The following is a 21,223-nucleotide window of genomic DNA, read 5'->3' on the forward strand; positions in this document are numbered from 1 at the left end:
TGAAATGAAAATTACATAAGTAACTATGAAATTCTGTAAAATCAATGTTGTTTTTTATACATCCCAAAAATTGAAAATGAAACTTTGAGATAGCATTACTTCCTAACCGTGGAAGCTTTCTAAATCTCAGTGAAAGACTGTACTGAAAAAAAAAAGCTATTTAAAAGTGGTAGAAGTTTAACCTAGCCTGTGAGGTAACAGATAGTTGTGGATGTTGTAAATAAAGCTTATCTCATACACTGTTAAATATTTATAGAGAGGACTTAAAGTGAATATAACTATTCTGATTATAGCTTGGCCATATTATCTATACATGAAAATAGAAATAGCCTTTTGAAATAGAAATCCTGGTATTGAGTGTTCAGTACGGACATAGTTCACTTGAGAATTGTTTTCTAGGGTCATCTGGTCACTGCGGGGATTAACTTAAAGAGTAACTTCAGCAGTTAGTTGCTGAAGCCCCCCACGAAAGCTAGTGTTACACAGCGGCAGGCTCTCCTCACTGCCATCGCTTGCAGCGCCAAGCGTGTATGCTGGTATGAGAGCTGGGCTACAATGCATAGGAGAGGCACAGGTGGGTTGCAGTGTTGGGGCTATGTGGTGGTGTGTACGCTGTGTGCTGCATAACGAAAACTGGGAAGGTGCCATATCTACAGCTTACAGAGAGACCGAGCTTTCTCTGTTCTTTGTTGTTGCACTAGACCATGCAGGGAGTGTCTTTACTGCCATCTCCTTGTCAGTCCTACTTTTACAAAAGCCTGGCCTGTCTGTACTCAAATGACTCGAAAAGTACCATGCCAAAGTAAAGTACTCTGCTATTACTTCACATCATTTCTAAACAAATTGGTTTCAGATCTGTGGAAAGTTATTTACACATAAGTTTCCCTTTTTGCTAGTTCTGCTGTGCTAAGGGGTTCTGGTTTACTCCTCTTCCACAAAAATACTTAAGAGACAGAGGACAATTTTAAGCATAGCACAACATGATTTCCTTACAGAAAGAGGTAAGAATGAAGGGAGTTTTAGTGGGACCAGCATCTGGGAAGAAGTGAGTTGCTTCTCTAAAATGTTGCTTTGACAACCTCAGGCTTTCCTTAGCTTGGCAAAGAGTAAAAACCTCACAGTGAGGAATGGCTGTAGCTGGGTCACCCTGACCAGCACACTGAGTGGGATGACACAGCTCAGCACAGTGAATATGCATTTACATGTATTAGCTGATATTTTGATTCAAATTTGGTTGGTAAGCTGGTCAAGAGTGCCCAATATTTTTTTGTCAGTTACATAATATCAAACGGTCTTAGAGACTAATTTTACATTTTCCCTGGATAATAGTATAGTCTTCTCTGTCACCGTTCTCAGACAGGTATGACCCATGCAACACACTGATATGGGGAAGCATCTTATATTAGCATCTTGCCCAGGAAAGTTCTTGCCACAGCTTAGCCCAAGAACACGAGCTCTGACCCAGCAGGAAAGGCCAATATCCTGTCCAGGTATATATTCTTTTATTACTGTCAGCTTAATTGCAGTCTAGGCCTGAGGTTTTAAATCCTGCAAAGAGTTCCCATAAGAGGAATAGTAGAAAAGGGAAGAAATAGAAGGCTACTTTTCCAAAATACATAGAATGAATTGTTAGGGAAAAGAAACAGTCTATTAAAAAGACTATTAAACGGGGGGCGGAGAGGGGAGGAAGAGCAAGAAAAACAAAAATCATGTAATCAATACCCAGCTTTCAAAAGAAAATCCCCAAAAGGTCTATAGTTCTTAGATTCAGGACTATGTCATCATATTACAGAGACATAGCTTTAGCCTGTGTTATGCTGATGTCTGCCATGCCCACTTTTAGCCACATTTAAAATAACTCAGTTTTAATTTTCTGATGGCTGTGTCATTCCCAGAAACGCCTCTTACTCTACTTACATTGCAGTTTAAAACTGTTTCACCATCTCTGTTCATAAATGTTCCCTGCCCCGCATGCATGCTCTGAAATGCTCTCCGAGGCAAAATGACCCTCCCTTTTCCAAATATTTTTACCTGTCGTGACAGCACTTGATCTGCCCTGCAGGTCCCGAGCATCAGCCCTGGGCTAGCACTGCATCATGTGCCTGCTAGTCTGCCATGCTGCACCATCCTTCTCTCCACCTCGTCACTTTCCAGACCACACTGAGGTTTCCTCAACAGCCTTTTCCATGTGAAGGCTGCGAAAGAGTTTCTTGCTTTCTCCATCATACTCCCAGTTCCTTTTTCTAGATATCTTAAGGCCAAATATCTTCTAAATTCTCCATTGACTTCAGTAAGTTTTGGGAGATGAGAATCTCTGAAGGGATCTGTCTTTCAGAACCAAACAGTTTGAGAGGTAACAAGACAACGGGCAAGCTTCAGTATTTTTACATACATGTGAGTTAATTACCTGATAACTCAGAAATAATATAAACAGTCTCAGATGAAGCCACATAGACCTGCATCCATATCCACCTCCTCTTTCAGATGACTTCTTTGTCATGTTTTTGGATGATTAGTATCTTTTTTGGTTCTTTCCTTGGAACTTCAATTGACATCACAGACTTCTTATATGTATGTCTCTAAATCTATGAAGAAAACTGAAATTGCTATTCGAAAAACCCCAGGTTGTCCAGGGCAGGAACTGTCTTTGCTCTGTTCTAGATGCTGTATAAGCGCAGTTTGGCACTGAGTCACAATGGAGGCTCCTCAGCACGACACAAGATAAGTAAGAGAAACAAAAAATGCACCAGACACTTGTCAGTGATTTGCTATATGACTATGGGCAGAGACAAGCACAATATCCTTGTTCCCCCTTGAGTGCCCCACTCATTAAGTCATGGTGCCTTTCTAAAGCAAATTCAGCCACTTCGGTGGTATTTGATAACATTATGTCAGTCTTGCATGAACCAGCAGTGACTTGACATTTGTTCAAAATTGCTCATCATTTTTATTAGTTATTTTGACAAGTTCCTCTAAAATTGACATAATTTGCTCGGTTATTTCAGATTCATAATAAAACCAATAGGACCTGTAGGGCTAAATTCCAGAACAGCTTTCTGAAGAGTGGCTCTGAGACTCAAGGGAATCATCTAACAAACACTGAAAATCTAATTTCTCTTTTCTTTATTTTTTTTTCCTGTGGATAGCAAAACAAAATAATTTTGTGAGCTTGAGGCAACACAGCTCTGATTGCTATAATTACATAGCCAGGAATTTTGCAATTGTACAGTAAATCTTGTCTACAGGGACTAAGGCAATTTCTAGATCGCTTAGAATGGGAAAGGGATTTATGTGGTTAAAAATGTGTGTTTCCATTTAACCAAACCTAACCACATTAACTAACTCCTATTCACAATCTTTTCCTGCTACAAATTCAGGTTTGATGTATTTTGCCTTGGTTTTTAAACTCAAACTTAGTTTCTAATTCCAGGTCCTCAAATACCTGAATCAGAGGAAGAGAAATGTGCTAAACTTGAGAAAAGGTTTAGTTAAATGGTGCATATTAGCTAATTCTGAGCTAATTTTAACCTCTTTTTATTACAACAGAAACAAATTCTTGGGTATTAGACTTGTCTTACTAGATTCCTTATGTGTTCAGCTAAGTTTATTCTGTAAACTCAAACTCCTGAAACATCGCAGGCCAGTTTTAGCAGAAGAAAAAATGTAGTCTTAAAGGTCTGATTCATTAATACAGCTGGCAGTAAAACTTGGGAAAAATAGGAATAATGTTTTGAAATAAAAGCAGAAATGCAAAATTGCACTGGTGATTAATTTATTTTCAAAGGACTAAACTATTTTACAGCAAGGCTTTTGTCATTTAAATGAGTTAATTTTCTTAGAAAATATATTGAGAAGGTCCATCTACAAGGAGGTGAAGCTATACAGAAAAGAAAGGGTTAAAAAGCCAGTCCTGAGTTGGGGGGGTGGGGGTGGGGACTGAACATTCTCAGTCTCACAGACCTTTTCTGAGATTGGCAAATACTCATGCATCCCCTCTCCAAACTAATGCCCTTCAACTAAAAATCCAGCATAGCACCCCAAATGTTGGGATTACAATGCACACTGGAAATGTCGCTTTGCCCTTTTTGGAGAGCCAGGCCCTGTGCCAAGGGGCGTGGAGAAAGGCAGATTCCCTTGTGTTACTGTGGAGCACGCTCCCTGCATTTCACTTGGCTTTTCCATCAGCTAAACAGGACTGAAGAACTGGGGCTGTTGTCAGTTGTTGCTGCTTCTCCTAGAGCTCTGGAGATGCATTAAAATGATGATTTTGTGATTACTAAGCTTTCACTCTTTTTCTGTGCTATACAAAATGAAGTGAACATAATAAACAAATACTCTTCCATTGTTTCATGCTTTACAGCTCCACTTGGGGGTATCACGGTAGAGTAAAAGTTAGAGCTGAAGCAAGGGAAGTTTGTTCAGGTTCTTTAAATAACTGGAGCAGTGCAGTTTGCTAATGATGAAAACAGGAAGCCTTGGAGAGTTTTGTAGTGCTTTTGTGCCCATGCAGCTTTAGCATCTGTTTAAGGATAAGAAAGAGTTCACTTAGATTTAGGAGTAAAAAATGGAGATGAAAAATGACTGAATAGATGATGAACAGAGCTATGAATCAAATTCCTGTGATTTAATAGATGACCATTCATTCCAGGACCTATGGTAACTGACAGTGTGCAGACTCTGAACCAATCCACGTCCAAACTAAAGTACACAAGCTGGCCTATTTATTTTCATAAGGGTGCAAATTAGGAACACGCATACAGCTCATTACCATGGCATGTTGCTCAGATGGCTGTGGTAATTACTGAACTGTGTTGACTCAGTCAACTCCTACCCATGATAACAGGGAAATTAGAAATCAAACTTTTGCTTCTCCAAATTCATGTATTTGTTTCTCTACCTACGGCTAGGACAGCCAGATGCCTGCCTCCATTGTCTTTAGCCCATCTGTGTATTTCAGGGATGCAAAATAATCCAGCCACGCAGTGTCACTACGCTATCTTAACCACAAACCATCCCTTTTCTGCAGAAAGTAGCATTCTTAATTCTCTGCTGGCGAGATGGGAATTGAGGGGTGGCCTCAGGCTGTCAAAACGAGAGAAGACAAAATGAAGGATGACTATACTACAATAAGTCTTCTGTCATACATTGGGGTAAATGTACAGAAATATGTATTTTGGTCATAATGCAAAAGCCTTGATACAAGACAAAGGTGTTTACAGTAATCTTCCATTCATATAGTATGGGAAAGACGAATGTGTCTTTTCCTTTCTGTTACTGGCAAATTAATCCTATGTCTGAATATTTCCAAACATTTATAATCTACCTGGGATGGGAGCTTCTTGCAGACAACAATGCCATCACTTGCATGCAGCTTCTGACCCAGAATTGCCAAGTTTTGCTTGCTGAGGAAGAAACGCTTGTGGGGCTAGAGGAGTTGATTGCATTTACTCTGGTCACTGAACTGGGCAAGAAACTTTCTGGTGGGAAGAATATGCAGGAGCTCAAGACTGACAGGAGAGAAGGGCTGGGAAAACAGGTGGCCATTAAATGGGACCTGTGGGAATGTTGCCAAGGCAGCCAGGTGAAAAGGCATGTCATGCAGCAATCTCCCTTTCTCCTTGCAGTCCTTTGCCCGATTTTCTCACCACCACTTTACTCAACCTGCTCACTCCTGTCTCCTGATCCATGTCTGAGAAAGCAAGGTGAGGCAAACAGAGAGGGTTGGAGGGAGCAGAGAACTCCTGAAATGTCCAGGAGAGGCCAGAGTGCCCAAAGCCGGGCACACGAAAGAGCAGGCACATGTTGCAGTAATATAAGCCAAGCTCTCCAGCCTCCAGCTTGGTTCTCCTTTCACATGCAAACCTAACAGTTGCTCTCCTGGTGTAAAATGGTGTGAGGAGCATATTCCTGAAACAGCACACTGAGATTTTAGCATTCCACCTGTGTTGCTGAAGGCTGTGCCAGCAGCCCTTCACAGCGCTCAGGGTGCGAGGCTGAGAGTGCAGGGGGCTCTGCGCTGCCTTCCCCATGCTGAGCTCCCACCACGGGGCTGATACATCCTAGGAGAGGCCTGCCTTGCCGTGCACGCACTATCACCACTCTCCAGCCCCTCTTAACTAAAGTTGCTACTGATTTCAAGAGTTGTTTGCACTGCCTCTAAGAAAATAAGAACACTTATAAATAAAGGCCAAGGGAAGCCAAGCCTTATATGCGGCAATGTTAGGTGCTGGGCAGGGCGTGAGGCTCATGGAAAGCCTTCATTCCCCGTGGGGCTGAGCCTCCAGGGACAGCTGGTGGGCAAGCTTTGGTTTTGCCAAGTTTATGACAAAAGAGGCGACGCAAGTAGTTATTATTATAAAAAGTGGAATATTTTTTATTTAAGCTAAAGTAAAATTTTGTAATTGTGGTTTTTGAACATTAGACAGACTGTCCCTCTGAGATCACGTTTACTTTAATTTTTTTTTTCAGATATTATTCATTCTTTGAGGATGATAACATCTTGTGTGCAGTATGATCTGTGCTAAACAGATGCCTCTTCTGCTGTAATCAGCTCTGTTTGGAGTCTCTCCCTCTCTCAAAGGCAAAGTCAGGCAGGTGCTGGAGCCAGCTCCAAATTAGCAAGAGTTTTGACTGTTGTGAAGTTTACAGTAAAATTAAAATTAATCCTTGGAGAGTAACAGAACACGTGTACGTTTTCTGGGAAAACATACATAATACGCATGTAAACGGCAAATACATTCTGTCCCAGCCGCTGTCTCGCTCCATATGATGGATGGAGATCACTCCCTCCTGTTGCCCAAGCCTGATGAAAGCTTGCTCCCTAAAACTCCGCACGACTCTTGGAGAGTTTATTCGCCGGCATTTCGGGTGTAGGAGGCGTAGGAGGTGCAGGAGCAGGTGCGCTTGCCCTCTCCTCCCCCGCCGTGACCGCCAGAGCCACCGCCTCCTCCGCCTTCGCCCCCGCCGGTCACATGCGACCGGGCTGGCGGCGTCCCCGCCCCCGCCGGCTCCGCACCCCGGGGCTGCCCGGCCCCGCCTCGGCAGGGCATCCCCGCCCGGCTGGCAGCGGGGGTGAAGCCAGCTCTCGCTGTTCTCCATCCCCTTCGCCGCGGAACCGCGACCGTCCCGCGAGGAGCGAGGGGGCACCGGGCATGGAGGCGCTGGTGCGCCCCGGGGCCAGCAAGCCGCCCAGCGGGTAAGCGCTCCGGGCGGTCCCGCTGCCGCTCCTGCCCCTCTCCCGGGGAAGAGAGAGGGGGAAGAAAGGTCAGGAGGGGGGAAAGGTGCCTGCTTCGCCGTTTCCCTTTGGAAGGGGCGTCGCGACTCGCCGCCTTCCGTCTGCAGGGCTTGGTTGGAGAGATTGGGGTTGAGTTCGCCCCTCGCCAACTTCTTCCCGAGCGTCTCACGTTGGAGCCTTGGAGCGCCTGACTTGGGAGGTAGAACAGGGAGAAGAAAAGATTCGATTGCTACCGCTGTAGAAACCTCTGTGTGCGGTGTTCCTTTGACTCGCAGAGCGCGGTATAGCTTCCTGGTTTCCTTTTTTTTTTTTTTTTTTAATTGGTAAAAAGAACGCTTCATTCCTCCTCAAAAAAACAGCCTGTTCGGTCGTGACCTTTTAAGCTAATCTTTTATGAAAGCCCATAGATAAAAGGCGCTTCCTCTTTCCGAACGTGGCTTATGTAATGGCACATTATGCTTTCCCGAAATCCCGGTGAAGAGGGCTCGGGTCCCCCCGCTCTGCCGCTGCCAAAAGCCTTTCGGAAGGCTCTGATTGAGGTCCCTCAGCCCTACGGCTCAGCCGCGGCAGTGCGAGGGGAAACGATGCCAACCTCAAATTAAACGGCGCCCAGAGCTGTCGGGGGTCGGTGGGGGCCGCTACCCCGGTGCCTCCTGCCCTGGGAGACCCGCACGGCTCTGGCAGGAGGAGCGATAAGCTGCGGTCAGCCCCGCTGCTAAGCACAGGTGGATTCGGGGCTTCTCCGGAGGAGAAAACAAGTGCAGAATGTGCCAGCAGTGAATTCATTAGTCCCTTAATTAAACGAGCAGCAAGATGAAGTCCTAAGTGATCTCTTTCGTCGAAGCAGAAGCTGAGCAAGTTTTTAGGAGCTGTGCTGTCTGCTCGCTGCGATTTACTGCTCTACTTCACACTGACTGCACGGAGCGAACGAAGCTGTGATTGCTTCGGCAGCCTTTTTTATTTTTAGTTCTAAAGTTTGTGTCATAATTTAATTTTCAGCTAAATAGAAGATGGCTTTGAAGTTCGTGCTGCTGGGCTAAAGTAGTTTTGTTAGGATTCATTTCCCAAGTTTCTGCGTTTGATAGGAAGTTTTGTAGTGCCTAATTTGGAACGTAGAACAGGGAGCAGTGGGTGAAGAAAAGATTCTATTGCTAGTGCTGCAGTAATGGAACGGGGTGTGTGCGGTGTTTCTTTGACTTGCAGAGCATGATAAGCTTGCTGATTTTTTTTTTTTTTTTTGGTAAATAAAATGCTTAATTTCTCTTAAAAACCAGTCTGTTCGATGGTGACCTTTTAAGCTAATATTTCGTGTAAACTAATAGATAAAATGTGCTGCTTCTTTCTGTACGTAGCTTATGTAATGGTACAGCTGCTTCCTAAAATCCTGATGAAGAGATCTACAATGCCAGTTACGTGTGTTCTTTGAAGAGCAGCTAGCATTTCGCAGTTGCGTTACTGATTAAAAATTTGTCTTGATTGCTCAGTCTCTAAAGATTCATTGAAGAGTTCGAATTTGCAGTGAGAAACCGTGTTGTCAGTGCATCTTGGAGATGAGCACTGGAGTCTGATGGCATTTCTCAACAAACCTCCTGAAGCCTATATAACCAGTTTCAGCTGTGTAAACCTGTCTGTGGCCAGACTGGGGTATCACATATAAGAAATTACAGTAACTGCATTAACTTCAGTCGGATCAGTCCTGACATGACTCAAGGAGGGAAATCCAGTCCTAAGGTGAAGATGCACTTGCAATATTGTATAGCAAGGCGTGTGGGTGCTAATCCGCTCTTGCGGAAGCTGATGGCAACACTGCCGTGTATTCTGGTGGATACTGCCTGTCTGTTTTATCTGAGATTATTTTAACCTTGAATTACTGCTTGTTGCCTTTTCTTGCAAGCCTGCATGCGTTTGTGCTGTTAGCAGTGGGCTTCGCTGAACAGTTTGTAATTCCCTGAGTTGCTGACATCCGTACTGAAAAAAGGTGGATATTTGGCCCCTAATCAGGTTTTACTTGCTCAATGAGGAAATCTGCCTGGAATTTGCCAGGAAAGTGTGGCAGGAGGATGGCTTCGTCTGTCCTTGCGGGTTCCCATATGAATTCCGATACAAGCTGTGTCTATGGAGCGTGTCCTGGGACCGAATGCTGGCTTTTAAGGCCACTGTGGCAGGAATACCTTGTTTTCATGGGAGAAGAAACGCTCTGTGTGTTTGCAGCTTATTGGTTGGGTTAGCTTCCAGTTATGAAAGCAAGAGGTTAAAATGACCACAGCTTCACAGTTTCTAACAAAATTTAGGTAGAGCTGTTTTGTCTCTGTGTAAATCATTAACGGCAACATTACGAGTTTCCCTTGAACAGTGAACAAATTCCATGTATCATTTAGTATGGTGTAGAGCCGCTCTGCTGTGCGCTTTACACGGGTAAATTGCCACCGTGTGTTTTCATAGTATAGCTACTTGAGAGTTGCACATTTAAAAGTATGTTACTGTTATATTTTTCTTTTTTTGTTGTTTGAAATGGTAAAGGGAAAATGCAGTTTGTATTGGTGCTGCAGAGTTTTTTCTATTTCTCAGTTTCAAGTAGACTTTAGGACTGAGAATATTATTATTAATTGCTAGGCATGAGTTTTGTAAAGTTTTACCAAGTCCAAGATGTTTTATCTAATTAACATTTTTTTTATCTTACAAAGGTGAGTTTATGACAAACAGTAGTAGCAGCAGCAATCAGGATTTATTCTTTTTTGATCATGCAGTGGGTGCTAGAAGAGAGAAATACACCTATTTAAAACCTACTTCCTTGTGGTCTGCATTTTTCTTTACTTCATTAAGGAGAGCAGAGCTAGGCCTCTGTCTCTGTATCTTGAACATCTGACTGGTGACTTTTTTGACTATACTATGGCATAATAGACATACATTGGTCATATATGGCATAGTGGGCTCAAGCCTAAAATGAGGACTTAAAGGATCAGTTTTGTTCTGCTCTGTTAGGAGTCTCGCAGAGTGCAGAACATCTGCTGTCACTGAAAGCATCTCTGTCTCCCGCAGAAAACAGTGGTTCACGTGTCTTTCTCTATGCCTTTGCATCTGAGCACAGAAAAGCTTGTTCTGGAGACTTCGACAAATGTAGGAAAAGCCTCTGTTCAGCAAGATGTATGACCGCTTTCTTTAAGTAGAACATTTATTTTCTGTGCTTTAGCTTCCTTCCCTATCTCATAGGGCCTTACAGTTACTAATAAAGGCAGGCACACACTAGCACATCTGCTTTGGAGAGTCTTACCTGCTGGAGTGAAGTCAGCCTGGAAGTCAGATGAAGGGTGCAGAACATTGGTAATGCTTGCATGCAGAAAAGCAGATCCTCGGGTACAGAGCAAGTTGTACATCTGAACCTGTTGAAATCTTTTGGTATTATTTTATGCCTACTCCACAGAGCTAAGTAGGTTACTTTGTGAAACTGTACATCCATCTTCAAAAAAAAGAAAACTTTTTACTATGCTTATGTTTAGTGTATTATTTGTAAACGTCTCAAGAGGCCTGGAGGGAACTGTTGTCAGCAGAACATTTATGTGGACAGCTGTGAGCACTGCTTACACTGCATTTTATCTTATCTCCAGATGTTAGAAGATTTAGGGTATACAGAAAAAGTAACGTAAATAGTCTGTAAATCAAAATTGGAAAACTGGTCGATTTGCATATGTTTCCCGTGCTTTGTATTTATATGAGATTTCAGTGCAATGTGTGGAGTACTGGATGGCAAAGGACAATGACTGCAATTAGAAACCTGGAGAAGCAGTCTGGTACCTGCTGGAAAGATTGCTGCCTTGGGCAATTACAAGATTGACACTTGTGCTTTTGGAATTATCCTTCATGTTGTTTCTCCATTTGTGTGTGCTCCACTCCTGTGGAATTCGGATGGAGCTTCTTACATGCAGACCCAAGACAAAGAAATTCTCTGCAGTTCTCGAAAAACTTATTACAGGTAGCCCTATCCTCTTCTCACCAGTAGTTTGAGTCCAAAGTATTTCTCTTTGTGCTAGTGGAGATGCATCACATTAAATAAGACTCTAGTAATGGTGACAGGAGAATTATGCTTGCTGTTGCATGAGAAGAAACAAGCCATTTTTTACTGTGTTTTGTACCTCTGGTATCCTGGAAGGCATTTGTGGTTTTGGTCATGACTAACATCTCAGCTTATGCTGAAGATAAGCGTGCTAATTGTAAGAATAAGCTAAGTCGTGAGATAAATGCAATGCAATCCAGTCCTGACAGCTGTTCATTCTGAATTCCAGTTTCCCACTTCTCCTATCTTACTTTTCCCCCCTTTTTGTTTCCTTTTCCCATTCTTTTGGAAATCCATTAGTTTTCTACCAGAGTAGAGGTTGAAATACTTGGCTTCTTAAAATCTCTTCCATTTCTGGGCTCTCTAAGATATCTAAGATTTGTTACCATTCTCTGAGTCTCCCAATGGTCTCTCATAGTTTTCTTTCCTGTGTATATCTATTTATTTTTTTCATCTTGCTCTTCTATGCTACTTCTGCCCCTGTTTTATGAAATCAAGCCTGCTTTTTCCTATTGTTTCCCATCTTTTGTTTGTTCTTCATGTCTTTCCCTTGTAATTCCAGCATCTCTTTTCTGCAGGTTTTGCTCCTGTAAATTCACATGTTAAGTCACATAGCTTGTATTTATGAAAGTGCTTTGCAGCTCAGCGGGGAGGTTGTGCTACATTTTTGATGGGACAGATTTTACTCCCCACCCTGTCTGGGGAAGCTGCAGCAATTGCAACTGAATTTCCAGGATGTTCCACTGGATAAAATTGGGTAAAGGAGAACTAGCTACAGTTTAAAGCACTCGCATGGTTGCAGGTTCAGATGATGGTGACTGTTAAGGAAGATGACTTCTTAAATATTTATTTTAAAGTCAGTTCAGTAAATGCATGGCTGCCTTGTGTGTAGTTAATCTTGCTAGGGAAGTAGCGTATTGCTTTTTGCCGAGTAATTCAGATCACAATCCAATCATGATTGTGGCCCGAATGAAGAGCTTTTTTTGTTTTGCTTTCAAAGGAGTGGGAATTTCCTTGTATATGTGTATGTATTCTTAAACATCTGCGGTGTTAGAAATATTTATTAATTATAATATTTAATATATAATATTATCAATTATATTAATAAATATCTATATATTAATATAATATTAAGACTCGTGTTGTCACAGACTTGCAAACATTTACGAAGGCTTTCTAACAATATTTTTGGGGTTAAAGAAACTCATGAAAGAGACCTCGTTTTATTTGTACAGGCAACAGTGTGTACATGTTTACATGACATACTCCAAAAGCAGCTAGGAAGCCTGTGGCAGAGTTAGGGAAGTACCTCACTGCTCCCGAATTGCAATTCAGTGGCATAACAAGTATTCCCCTGTGCCTGGCCTTTAGCTACTACTCTGTTAGCATCAGCAAACACTTCATTTTCTGGCAACTACTGTGCTGTGTATACTGCAGCTTTTTGTGTTGCTCTGGCATTGTGATTTCCATGAAAATTGACAGCTTTCACACTTTAATGCTGCTTCTAAGAGACTGATGGGGCTTTAGAAATTTATTTTTCCGTAGTGGGTAAAGCCACCTCCTGCATTAGAAGTTGGAAATGGGAAAAAGACTTAAAATCTGTGTTTCCAGCTAAACTTGTGATTTAAGGATCTTTTAAAAGTAGCTGCATTTCCAAGTAATGGAAGTTACAACCCTTATTAACATATTAATCATCTTAAGATACAGAGTGTTTCCAGAGCTGTTAGTTACCCAGCTAGACAGGCTGCTTATCATTAAATAAGTGATGCTGGGAATAGTATATTGTTGTCATAGTTTCAGCATGAGAGTGTCAGCAATGAGCTGGGGACTTAACCCATGCCAAGGAGTGAGTCACAGAAATTGCATGGGCAGGGCTGTGCTGCAACAGCGCTGACACACAGAATCTTGTACCTGTTTGTCTCCCCTCGCACCAGAAGCAGTGTCTTTTCTGTTTCATTAATCCACCAATAAAGAGCTGCCCAAGATGCTGTGCATATGCACAGAGTAGTTGTCACAATCATAGAAATGGGAAAGAAAATAGATTGAGGATAGTTTTTCTGTTTGTTTCCCTTTGTTCTTACTATAGCTTCCAGATTGAGGGTGTCTGTAGGGCTAAAAAAATCCGTTTCTTACTGCTGACCCTGTAAATTTAACTTGATATTTGCATGTTAAACTGTGTTTTGTGTTTTCTATGGCATGTGTTGTATGGAAAAGAGTTTGCAGTCTTCTTTAACATTTTCAGTGATGAAATGTGAGTTATAAAGCTTTCTCTGGTAGACAAAAAATTGTGCAAAACTCCTAAGGTTGATGAGCATCGTTAAAGCAGATAAGAAAGGTGCAAATGAAGTGGGAACTTTTTTATAAGGTGGGCCTGAGGTACTTGCAGAGGTGCAGTAGACTGACTGTGTTTTATGGATTAATTCCGCATTCTCCAGTGTTGTATCAAACGTGATTGACATGTACATAAGTTTTAAGATTGGCTTGCGAGTTGCTCTGCTTATCTTTCTCTCTCTCCCCTTGTTACTGTTTTGTATACAAAGTAGAATGGCTCACTAAGGTGTGATGGAGAGTCCCTCACCTAAGCAATCAGCAGCGAGGTAATTAGGGAGCTCAACTGAAGGAAAATCCACATTCAAAGACCTGCTTGGCACAGGAAGGGCTGAAGATCAAACCTGCAGTAAGTTTTACTACACGAATTGCCAGAATTGCCAGGACCACCCGGCAGCCTGGAGTCCTCCTTTATTCTTCAAGTAAGCCAGATAGGCATAAGCTTCAGTGTTCCAGAAGCTGTTGTGTTGCAATCAATGTTTTCACGGCAAGCTCTAGCAGTGAGCTGAAAGCTAAAAGAAAACATGATCTTTCTGAGCCATGCTGGTTTGGTGGTGCTTACAGTGAATCACAGAATCACAAGGTTGGAAAGGACCCATTGGATCATCGAGTCCAACCGTTCCTAACACTCCCTAAACCATGTCCCTAAGTACTTCATCCACCCGTTCCTTAAACACCTCCAGGGAAGGCGACTCGACCACCTCCCTGGGCAGCCTGTTCCAGTACCCAATGACTCTTACTGTGAAGAATTTTTTTCTGATATCCAACCTGAACCTCCCCTGACGGAGCTTCAGGCCATTCCCTCTAGTCCTGTCCCCTGTCACTTGGGAGAAGAGGCCAGCTCCCTCCTCTCCACAACCTCCTTTCAGGTAGTTGTAGAGAGTAATAAGGTCTCCCCTCAGCCTCCTCTTCTCAAGGCTAAACAACCCCAGCTCTCTCAGCCGCTCCTCATAAGACTTGTTCTCCAGCCCCCTCACCAGCTTTGTTGCTCTTCTCTGGACACCCTCCAGAGCCTCAACATCCTTCTTGTGGTGAGGGGCCCAGAACTGAACACAGTATTCGAGGTGCGGTCTCACCAGTGCCGAGTACAGAGGGAGAATAACCTCCCTGGACCTGCTGGTGACCCCATTTCTGATACAAGCCAAGATGCCATTGGCCTTCTTGGCCACCTGGGCACACTGCTGGCTCATGTTCAGTCGGCTGTCAACCAGCACCCCCAGGTCCTTCTCTTCTGTGCAGCTCTCCAGCCATTCTTCCCCCAGTCTGTAGCGCTGCATAGGGTTGTTGTGCCCCAAGTGCAGGACCCGGCATTTGGTCTTGTTAAACCTCATCCCATTGGTCTCGGCCCAGCAGTCCAGCCTGTTCAGATCCCTTTGCAGAGCCTCCCTACCCTCCAGCAGGTCGACACTTCCTCCCAGCTTAGTGTCATCTGCAAACTTGCTGAGGGTGCACTCAATGCCTTCATCCAGGTCATTGATAAAGACATTGAACAGAGCTGGACCCAGTACTGAGCCCTGAGGAACTCCACTTGTGACTGGCCTCCAGCTGGAGTTAACTCCATTGACCACCACTCTCTGGGCCCGGCCATCCAACCAGTTTTCAACCCAGGAGAGTGTGCGCCTGTCCAGGCCAGAGGCTGACAGTTTCTGAAGCAGAATGCTGTGAGAAACTGTGTCAAAGGCTTTACTGAAGTCCAAGAAGACTACATCCACAGCCTTTCCCCCATCCAGTAGTTGAGTGATTTTGTCATAGAAGGTGATCAGGTTAGTTTGGCAAGATCTGCCTTTTGTAAACCCATGTTGACTGGGCCTGATCACCCAGTTCTCTTGCGTGTGCTTCATGATAGCACTCAAGATTACCTGTTCCATGACTTTCCCTGGCACTGAGTGAAAGTGAAAAGGAGTGAAAAACTCCTTTGCTCAACAAAATAAACAGATAAGGTGCAAAGTCATAGAGTTGGTATGGAGCTTGAGCAAGAAAATTACACTTTGTTATAAGTGCTCCAAACATAACTGTACCGTAAGGTTCAACAGCAAGTACCAATCCAGAAGTACTTAATCAGATAAGTGTTACTTTACGCTTCCACCAATGGTGACTAAAAAGCAGTGTGATTTTTCTGTTCACCATACTTGTTTTCCTTTGCTGTGTTGGGTGTCATTTATATAAATGCCTTTTTTTTTTTTAGGACATAGAGATTTTAAATGGATAGCAGTGGTGGTCGATGAGATTCTTTCTGACTTTTCAGATATTGTTGTAATACACCTGTGCTACTGTTCATAATAAGACAATATAAAGCCCCTTTATATTACTCCTTTTTGATAATAATTTTTCTATGGTTCTAGGCTAGATAACAAAAAAACTCAAGGGCCTGAGCACCACTGATGATCATTTGTCACCATCTCCCAGGTCTGACAGTCATTCTTGTTAAGTCTTCTGGTCACCTTTCCTCTGAAAAGGCAGTTTGTTTTTTTGGGGGTGAGACTGCTGAATTTCTCCTTGGTACTTGTGTTGTGATGTCAGGAGGTGGTGTGATGGCGACACGGGCAGGAGTTTGTCCTTCAAGGCTGTGTGAAGGTCTTAGTGCTGTAGTATATGCAAGACCTACCAGAGCTCTGCTTGATGTGACCTAAATGCCTTTTGTCTTAAAATCTCCTCTCTTCCTTCCCGCCCCACACATCCTGCAATGGGTGTTCTCCTGTGCTTGCCCCGGAGGTCTGTTAGGAGCTATGACAGTGGCTTTCTGATGTAAGAGAAAATAGTGAATTCTGTTCAAGACCTTTAAAATATTAGTATTTCTTTTGTTTCTGTTGTGTAGAGTTATTTTGAGGAATAATAAACATTATTAGTTTTCCTACTTTAGAAGGTTCCAAAAGATAAATAAAAATTCCAAGTTATTTTATAATAAAACATATTTCATTTTTGGTTTTACTTCTGTGCTTAGATGACTTTTTTTTTTTTTTTTTTTTTTTTGTTCAAGGTCGGTATCTTGCATGTGGAGCAAAAATACCACCTAGGTAAATATATCTGGCACGCATGTCTGATCATACTGTGTGCAGGACGTGTTTTCCCTTCTGGTTTTGCCTGTGTGCCATGAGGAGAGTCTGCAGATTCAATGAATATTTTCAACAGAGTTGGAAGACAAAATTTTTCTGTGCTTCTCTTTGATCGCTCTTCCAATGGCAGTGCTTTATTTCCGAACAGCACAGCAGTGATTCTAGGTGTTGATGAGGGAATGTCTTGGTATGAATCCAGATTCTTTTTTCTTTCAATAACTTCTCATGATACTTGGTACCAAGCCTACACTTTGATGGATACCAAATAAATTACTCCTGGATTCCCTGGGGGTACAGCTCATGTTTCTGCATCAGCAGAGCTTTCTCTGCTCTAATGGGGCAATTGCTTTGACTAACGCTCTGACTGGTTCCTGCTAGGACAGAGTTTTCTCTTTGAGGAGACCAGCTTTTGGCTTCTGCCATGGTTAGAATTTTGGTATTTGTGACACCTTCAGGTGCTCTTAAGACTGATTCTACCAATTCAGTAAATACAGCTACGAATAGGTTGGATCATGTTTCTAAACTGTCAGTGTTGTAATTAACACAATTATTTATTTTTGGTTGCTTTTAATTACCTCTTGTTTCTTTGCATGTGCTGAACTGAAGAATCACTTGGTCATCTCATAGCAACACAGAGCAGCATCGCATACTAAAAATGGTACAATGTCAGATGTGCATGACCTTGTGCTTTTTGAAACATGCAGTCTTTTTACTGTCTGGATTTATAGCTCCTGAGGTCTGTTGTGCAGCTTCATTTCCTGGGTAGTGCCTTGTCCAGGGGGGACAGACTGGTATCAGACTCTGTCCTCAGTGAGTCCTGAACCCTTCCTATGCCCAGGGAAGCTGCGAATCCTCCAGTACAGGGCAGTGTGTTGTAGTGGGCTTGGGTGAGGTCAGCCTGGCTTTGGGATGCTGGGGAGAAGCCAGGGTGTGCCAGGACATCATCCTCAAATTCCACATGGACTTCTGTAAACCAGAAGATATTTTTACTCCTGTGCTTACGTTAGGAAGTTGAGGATTGCTATCTTCTGATGAGGTCTGCTATCCTGAATATAATGTGTCAAAGCAGAATTACTTTCTTATCAAACCCAGCTTTTCCATTGTGGGACAAACACAGATGTATGTGTCCATGATGAATAGAGAGTCCAGGATCAAACGTGGCTAATTTTTTTGTGGGTAATTACAGAACAGTCCTTTATCTTAAATTCAGAGAATTGTGGTTTTTTTCTGAATTATTATGTGTTTAGGAGGTGGATAAAAAGTTATACTGTAGTTTTAAGTAATAAGTTTAATTGCCTTATTGTTTCTTTAATTACAAGTCTTGTAGGTTGTAGTAACTTTGTAAAACTATCGAGAAAGAGACTACTTAAGCCTAGCCCTACAACTATGTGTTGATTAAACCATTTAATAATGAAAGTGAAGTTGTTTTTCTTCTCAGCTTCTAAGAAAATACAGTTAATTAAATTCCCCTTCCAGCTCTTGCATGGATTTGTATGAAACAAGAGAAAACCTTCCTAGAAGAACAGTTATTTATTCTGCAACTAGTATTTAGCCAGTTTTCAATCTTGCAGTATCGGGAAACAGTACTCTTCTAGGGAACATGGATTATGCTTTTGGTGAAGAATTCTTCTTTCTGAAGAAAATAATTTGTGAATTAGGGAAATAATTGAACATTGATGAATGCAAGCTGTTATTTTATTCCTTTGCTTTTAGTTGTTCTATTTTGCAGTTAATAAACAATGTTTAGTGGGTTGTCTCGGTGAGTTTTAGTACTTGATGCCAAGGTCAAAATACAGGATCTTGCCTCTCCTAGCTCAGCTGTCTTGTTTCTTTCTATTTTTTTTAAGGTTTATTCTCTTCCAGCCTCATATAAGGCAAGGTTTTAGCGTTCGTGTAATATTGTACAAAAGGACTAGTAAGGGCTAGGCAGACTTAGTCTGTCTATTCCCATGGTCCCCGTTGGACTCTTGGGACGGAGATGGAGAGTCTGCTTGCACTTGCCAGAGAATGAAGAGTGGGAAAAGCACTGTTTAATTGTTTAATGCAATGTTGGAAATGGGGCTTGGATCAGCTGCTTGAATTTATATGACCGCTAAAGCATGGAGGAGAGTGGGAATGGCTAGACTCCCATCACCTTAATATTCAGCTTTTGAGCTGAAGGGCCTGTCGAGTTTGGTTTTGCTCTGCTTTGCTTGCCAGGCTGAGATATACAAAACATAAGCAGCTTGGCTGAAATCTCTGGGTCTGCTTCTGCATCAAACAGGTGGGAGAGGGGGCCAGGGTTGGCTTCACTTGGGCAAATGGGTGAAATAATTGTGAGTCCACACTGTTCTTCCATCTGTACTGGGGTTCTGGTTTGTGTTTTATGTTGAAGTAACAAAAATTGGGTATCCCATTATAATAAGAGGGCGAGGGTTTGTGTGTTTAGGTAAAGATAGGTGAGTTCAGTGTCTTTATTTCTGTCTATTCACCATCTGTGATAACTTCTCTTTACTTATGTGATGGTAAACTTTAAAGTGCCATCTGCTCACTAGTATTTTACAGCTGAAGATCTCTTGGACACTAACAATATATTGTTCATACTGTTTAAGGATAAGGAGGTCACTTGTTTCCATTCTCACTTGTTCTTTTTGCAAGACCAGATAGTGCTAATATTTTTTTTGATAAGCCAACAAGTTGTCATGACATTATGCCAGCCCTGTTTAAGAATACTGTGCATGTGTGTAACTGTTTATTTTTTATTATGTATTCTGAAATTAGCCGTAGTTAATTTGGAATGAAAACTCTTCACATTCAAGTGGTTAAATACCATACTTTCTCCTTTTAAAAGTGAGATCCAGGCCTACTGGAAAATATTTTGTAAATATAGAACTGCCTGAAGTATAAAACCTGTTTATACAGATACCATGGGTTTCTTGCCATGAAAAGCACCGTAAATTCCCCATGCTGCTTCATTTTCATAAGGAGTTACCTGGAAAGAAATATTGCTTGTGGTGCGTTGCCAATTATTTATGTACTAATTTGCTACCTGAGAGTAATTTCAGATTTTTAAATTCAGTTTAGTATTGAAGTGATGGGGAGGGAGTGTGAAAGGTCTTAAACTACTTCATATTTTACAGTTTAGCTTGAATTTACCTGGAAAGAAAGTGACAATGTTGAATTATTTTTTTGATTTTTGGAGGGGAGAGGTGTGATGGAGGTGGGATGGAACAGAGTGATTACCTTCTTACAAGAAGTAGTGCGTGTATGAGCAGTTTTCAGTCATTATTTTTTAATGTGAATTCCCACTTAACCTTATTGCTACAGAACAAACTGCTCTGTGCTGTATGTGAAATGTTAAGCTGTCTTCATGTAAGTAGTCTTTGTGTGCAAAACTTGCCAAATTTGAATAGAAGGTCAGGCACAGTGACTGGGGGCAGAGCTCTGTTCTACCATGGTTCGCGAAGACATGCACATCAGCCTCTGGTACAGATCAACCTTGCAAGTGAGTGATCCAAATAGTTGAAAAGGGGAGATACGTTCTCTTGCTTTCCTTTTACAGGTTATCTTTTGTTCTTCAACCTTTTGATTAATCTCTGAGAAATAATCTAGCCTATGCTGTTTCTTTTTTTTCTCAAGCAGGTCATAACAAACATGTCCCTAGCACAGAGACTGAACTTTCCTTCCCAGCTTGGCCAGGAACAGGTAGGCAGAGTTACTTGGGAAAACATAACATGGAAGCTCAAATGGCAAAGAAACCTCTCATGCCCTGTTTAGCACCTGGCTACACCTGTGCAACAGTATCCAAATATTTATAAATCTTTCATAAGCGGTGTTTATTTGTAGACAAAACCCCAACAGCAACGGGGTTTTTCCTGCATTAAATTGCTTTCATCAAGCTTTATTTAAGGTTAAAACCTTGAAACTCCCTAAAGAGATATGTCTGAATTCTCCATGCTACTTTTTCCTTTTACTGAGGATACCATCACCATGTATAGAAAGAGAAACAGTTACTTCAGTGGCATTCAGTTGTACTATAATGATGCAGTTAAGAGCCTGGGAATAGTATTGCCTCATCTTCCAGCAACCAGATAAATTTTCTTATGAAATTCAGAGAACTAAGTGAATTGGAGACTTCGTGTTCCATTTGTGCCTTCTCAGGTGCCTGTGATTTGTTCCATAGTGCTTATCACAGAAAATACCTTAATTAATCAGAATTAAATTATGTAGGTGTAGATAGGTCCACGTAGTAGTTGTTTTGGAGACTGCTTTGTGTGATCTTCGTGAGGAGTACGTGTGCAACTGTGTGAGGAAGGATTAGGGTATACCTTGCCTGTTCACGCACAGCTCTAGTCCTTGCATACGGGTGGTCTCAGTAGCAAGACTTTCTGCCAATGGGTAACACAAGGGAGAATGAGCATGTGGCACTGATGTGTGTTTTACTGCTCGTAGAAAGAAATAGATTCTTTTTTCATTCTGCTGGCTTGATAGCCTCTCTCGGCATTTAAAAGGAAACATGTGACTATTTTAGAATTCTTTGAAAATTGCAGCCTGTCTATTAATTAGTGTGTTCACATT

General features: G+C 42.1%; 1 protein-coding gene across 11 annotated transcripts in view; it reads left to right on the forward strand.

Moving 5' to 3' along the window:
- COBL (cordon-bleu WH2 repeat protein) overlaps positions 1–21,223 on the forward strand; it is a 212,933-nt gene that overhangs the window by 39,782 nt on the left and 151,928 nt on the right. For 3 of the 11 annotated variants that reach the window (XM_054058703.1, XM_054058704.1, XM_054058705.1), the window contains exon 1: positions 6,846–7,195. The exons of 2 other annotated variants lie outside the window; for them this stretch is intronic. In XM_054058703.1, the coding sequence (XP_053914678.1) occupies positions 6,972–7,195 (224 nt within the window). In that variant the 5' untranslated portion in view covers positions 6,846–6,971. Of the gene's footprint in view, positions 1–6,845; positions 7,264–20,322; positions 20,351–21,223 lie in introns of those variants that run through there. 6 more of the 11 variants (XM_054058709.1, XM_054058706.1, XM_054058707.1 and 3 more) reach the window with 4 other exon arrangements.

The sequence above is a fragment of the Cuculus canorus genome, chromosome 2, assembly GCF_017976375.1.
Source record: "Cuculus canorus isolate bCucCan1 chromosome 2, bCucCan1.pri, whole genome shotgun sequence".
Taxonomy (NCBI): Eukaryota; Metazoa; Chordata; class Aves; order Cuculiformes; family Cuculidae; genus Cuculus; species Cuculus canorus.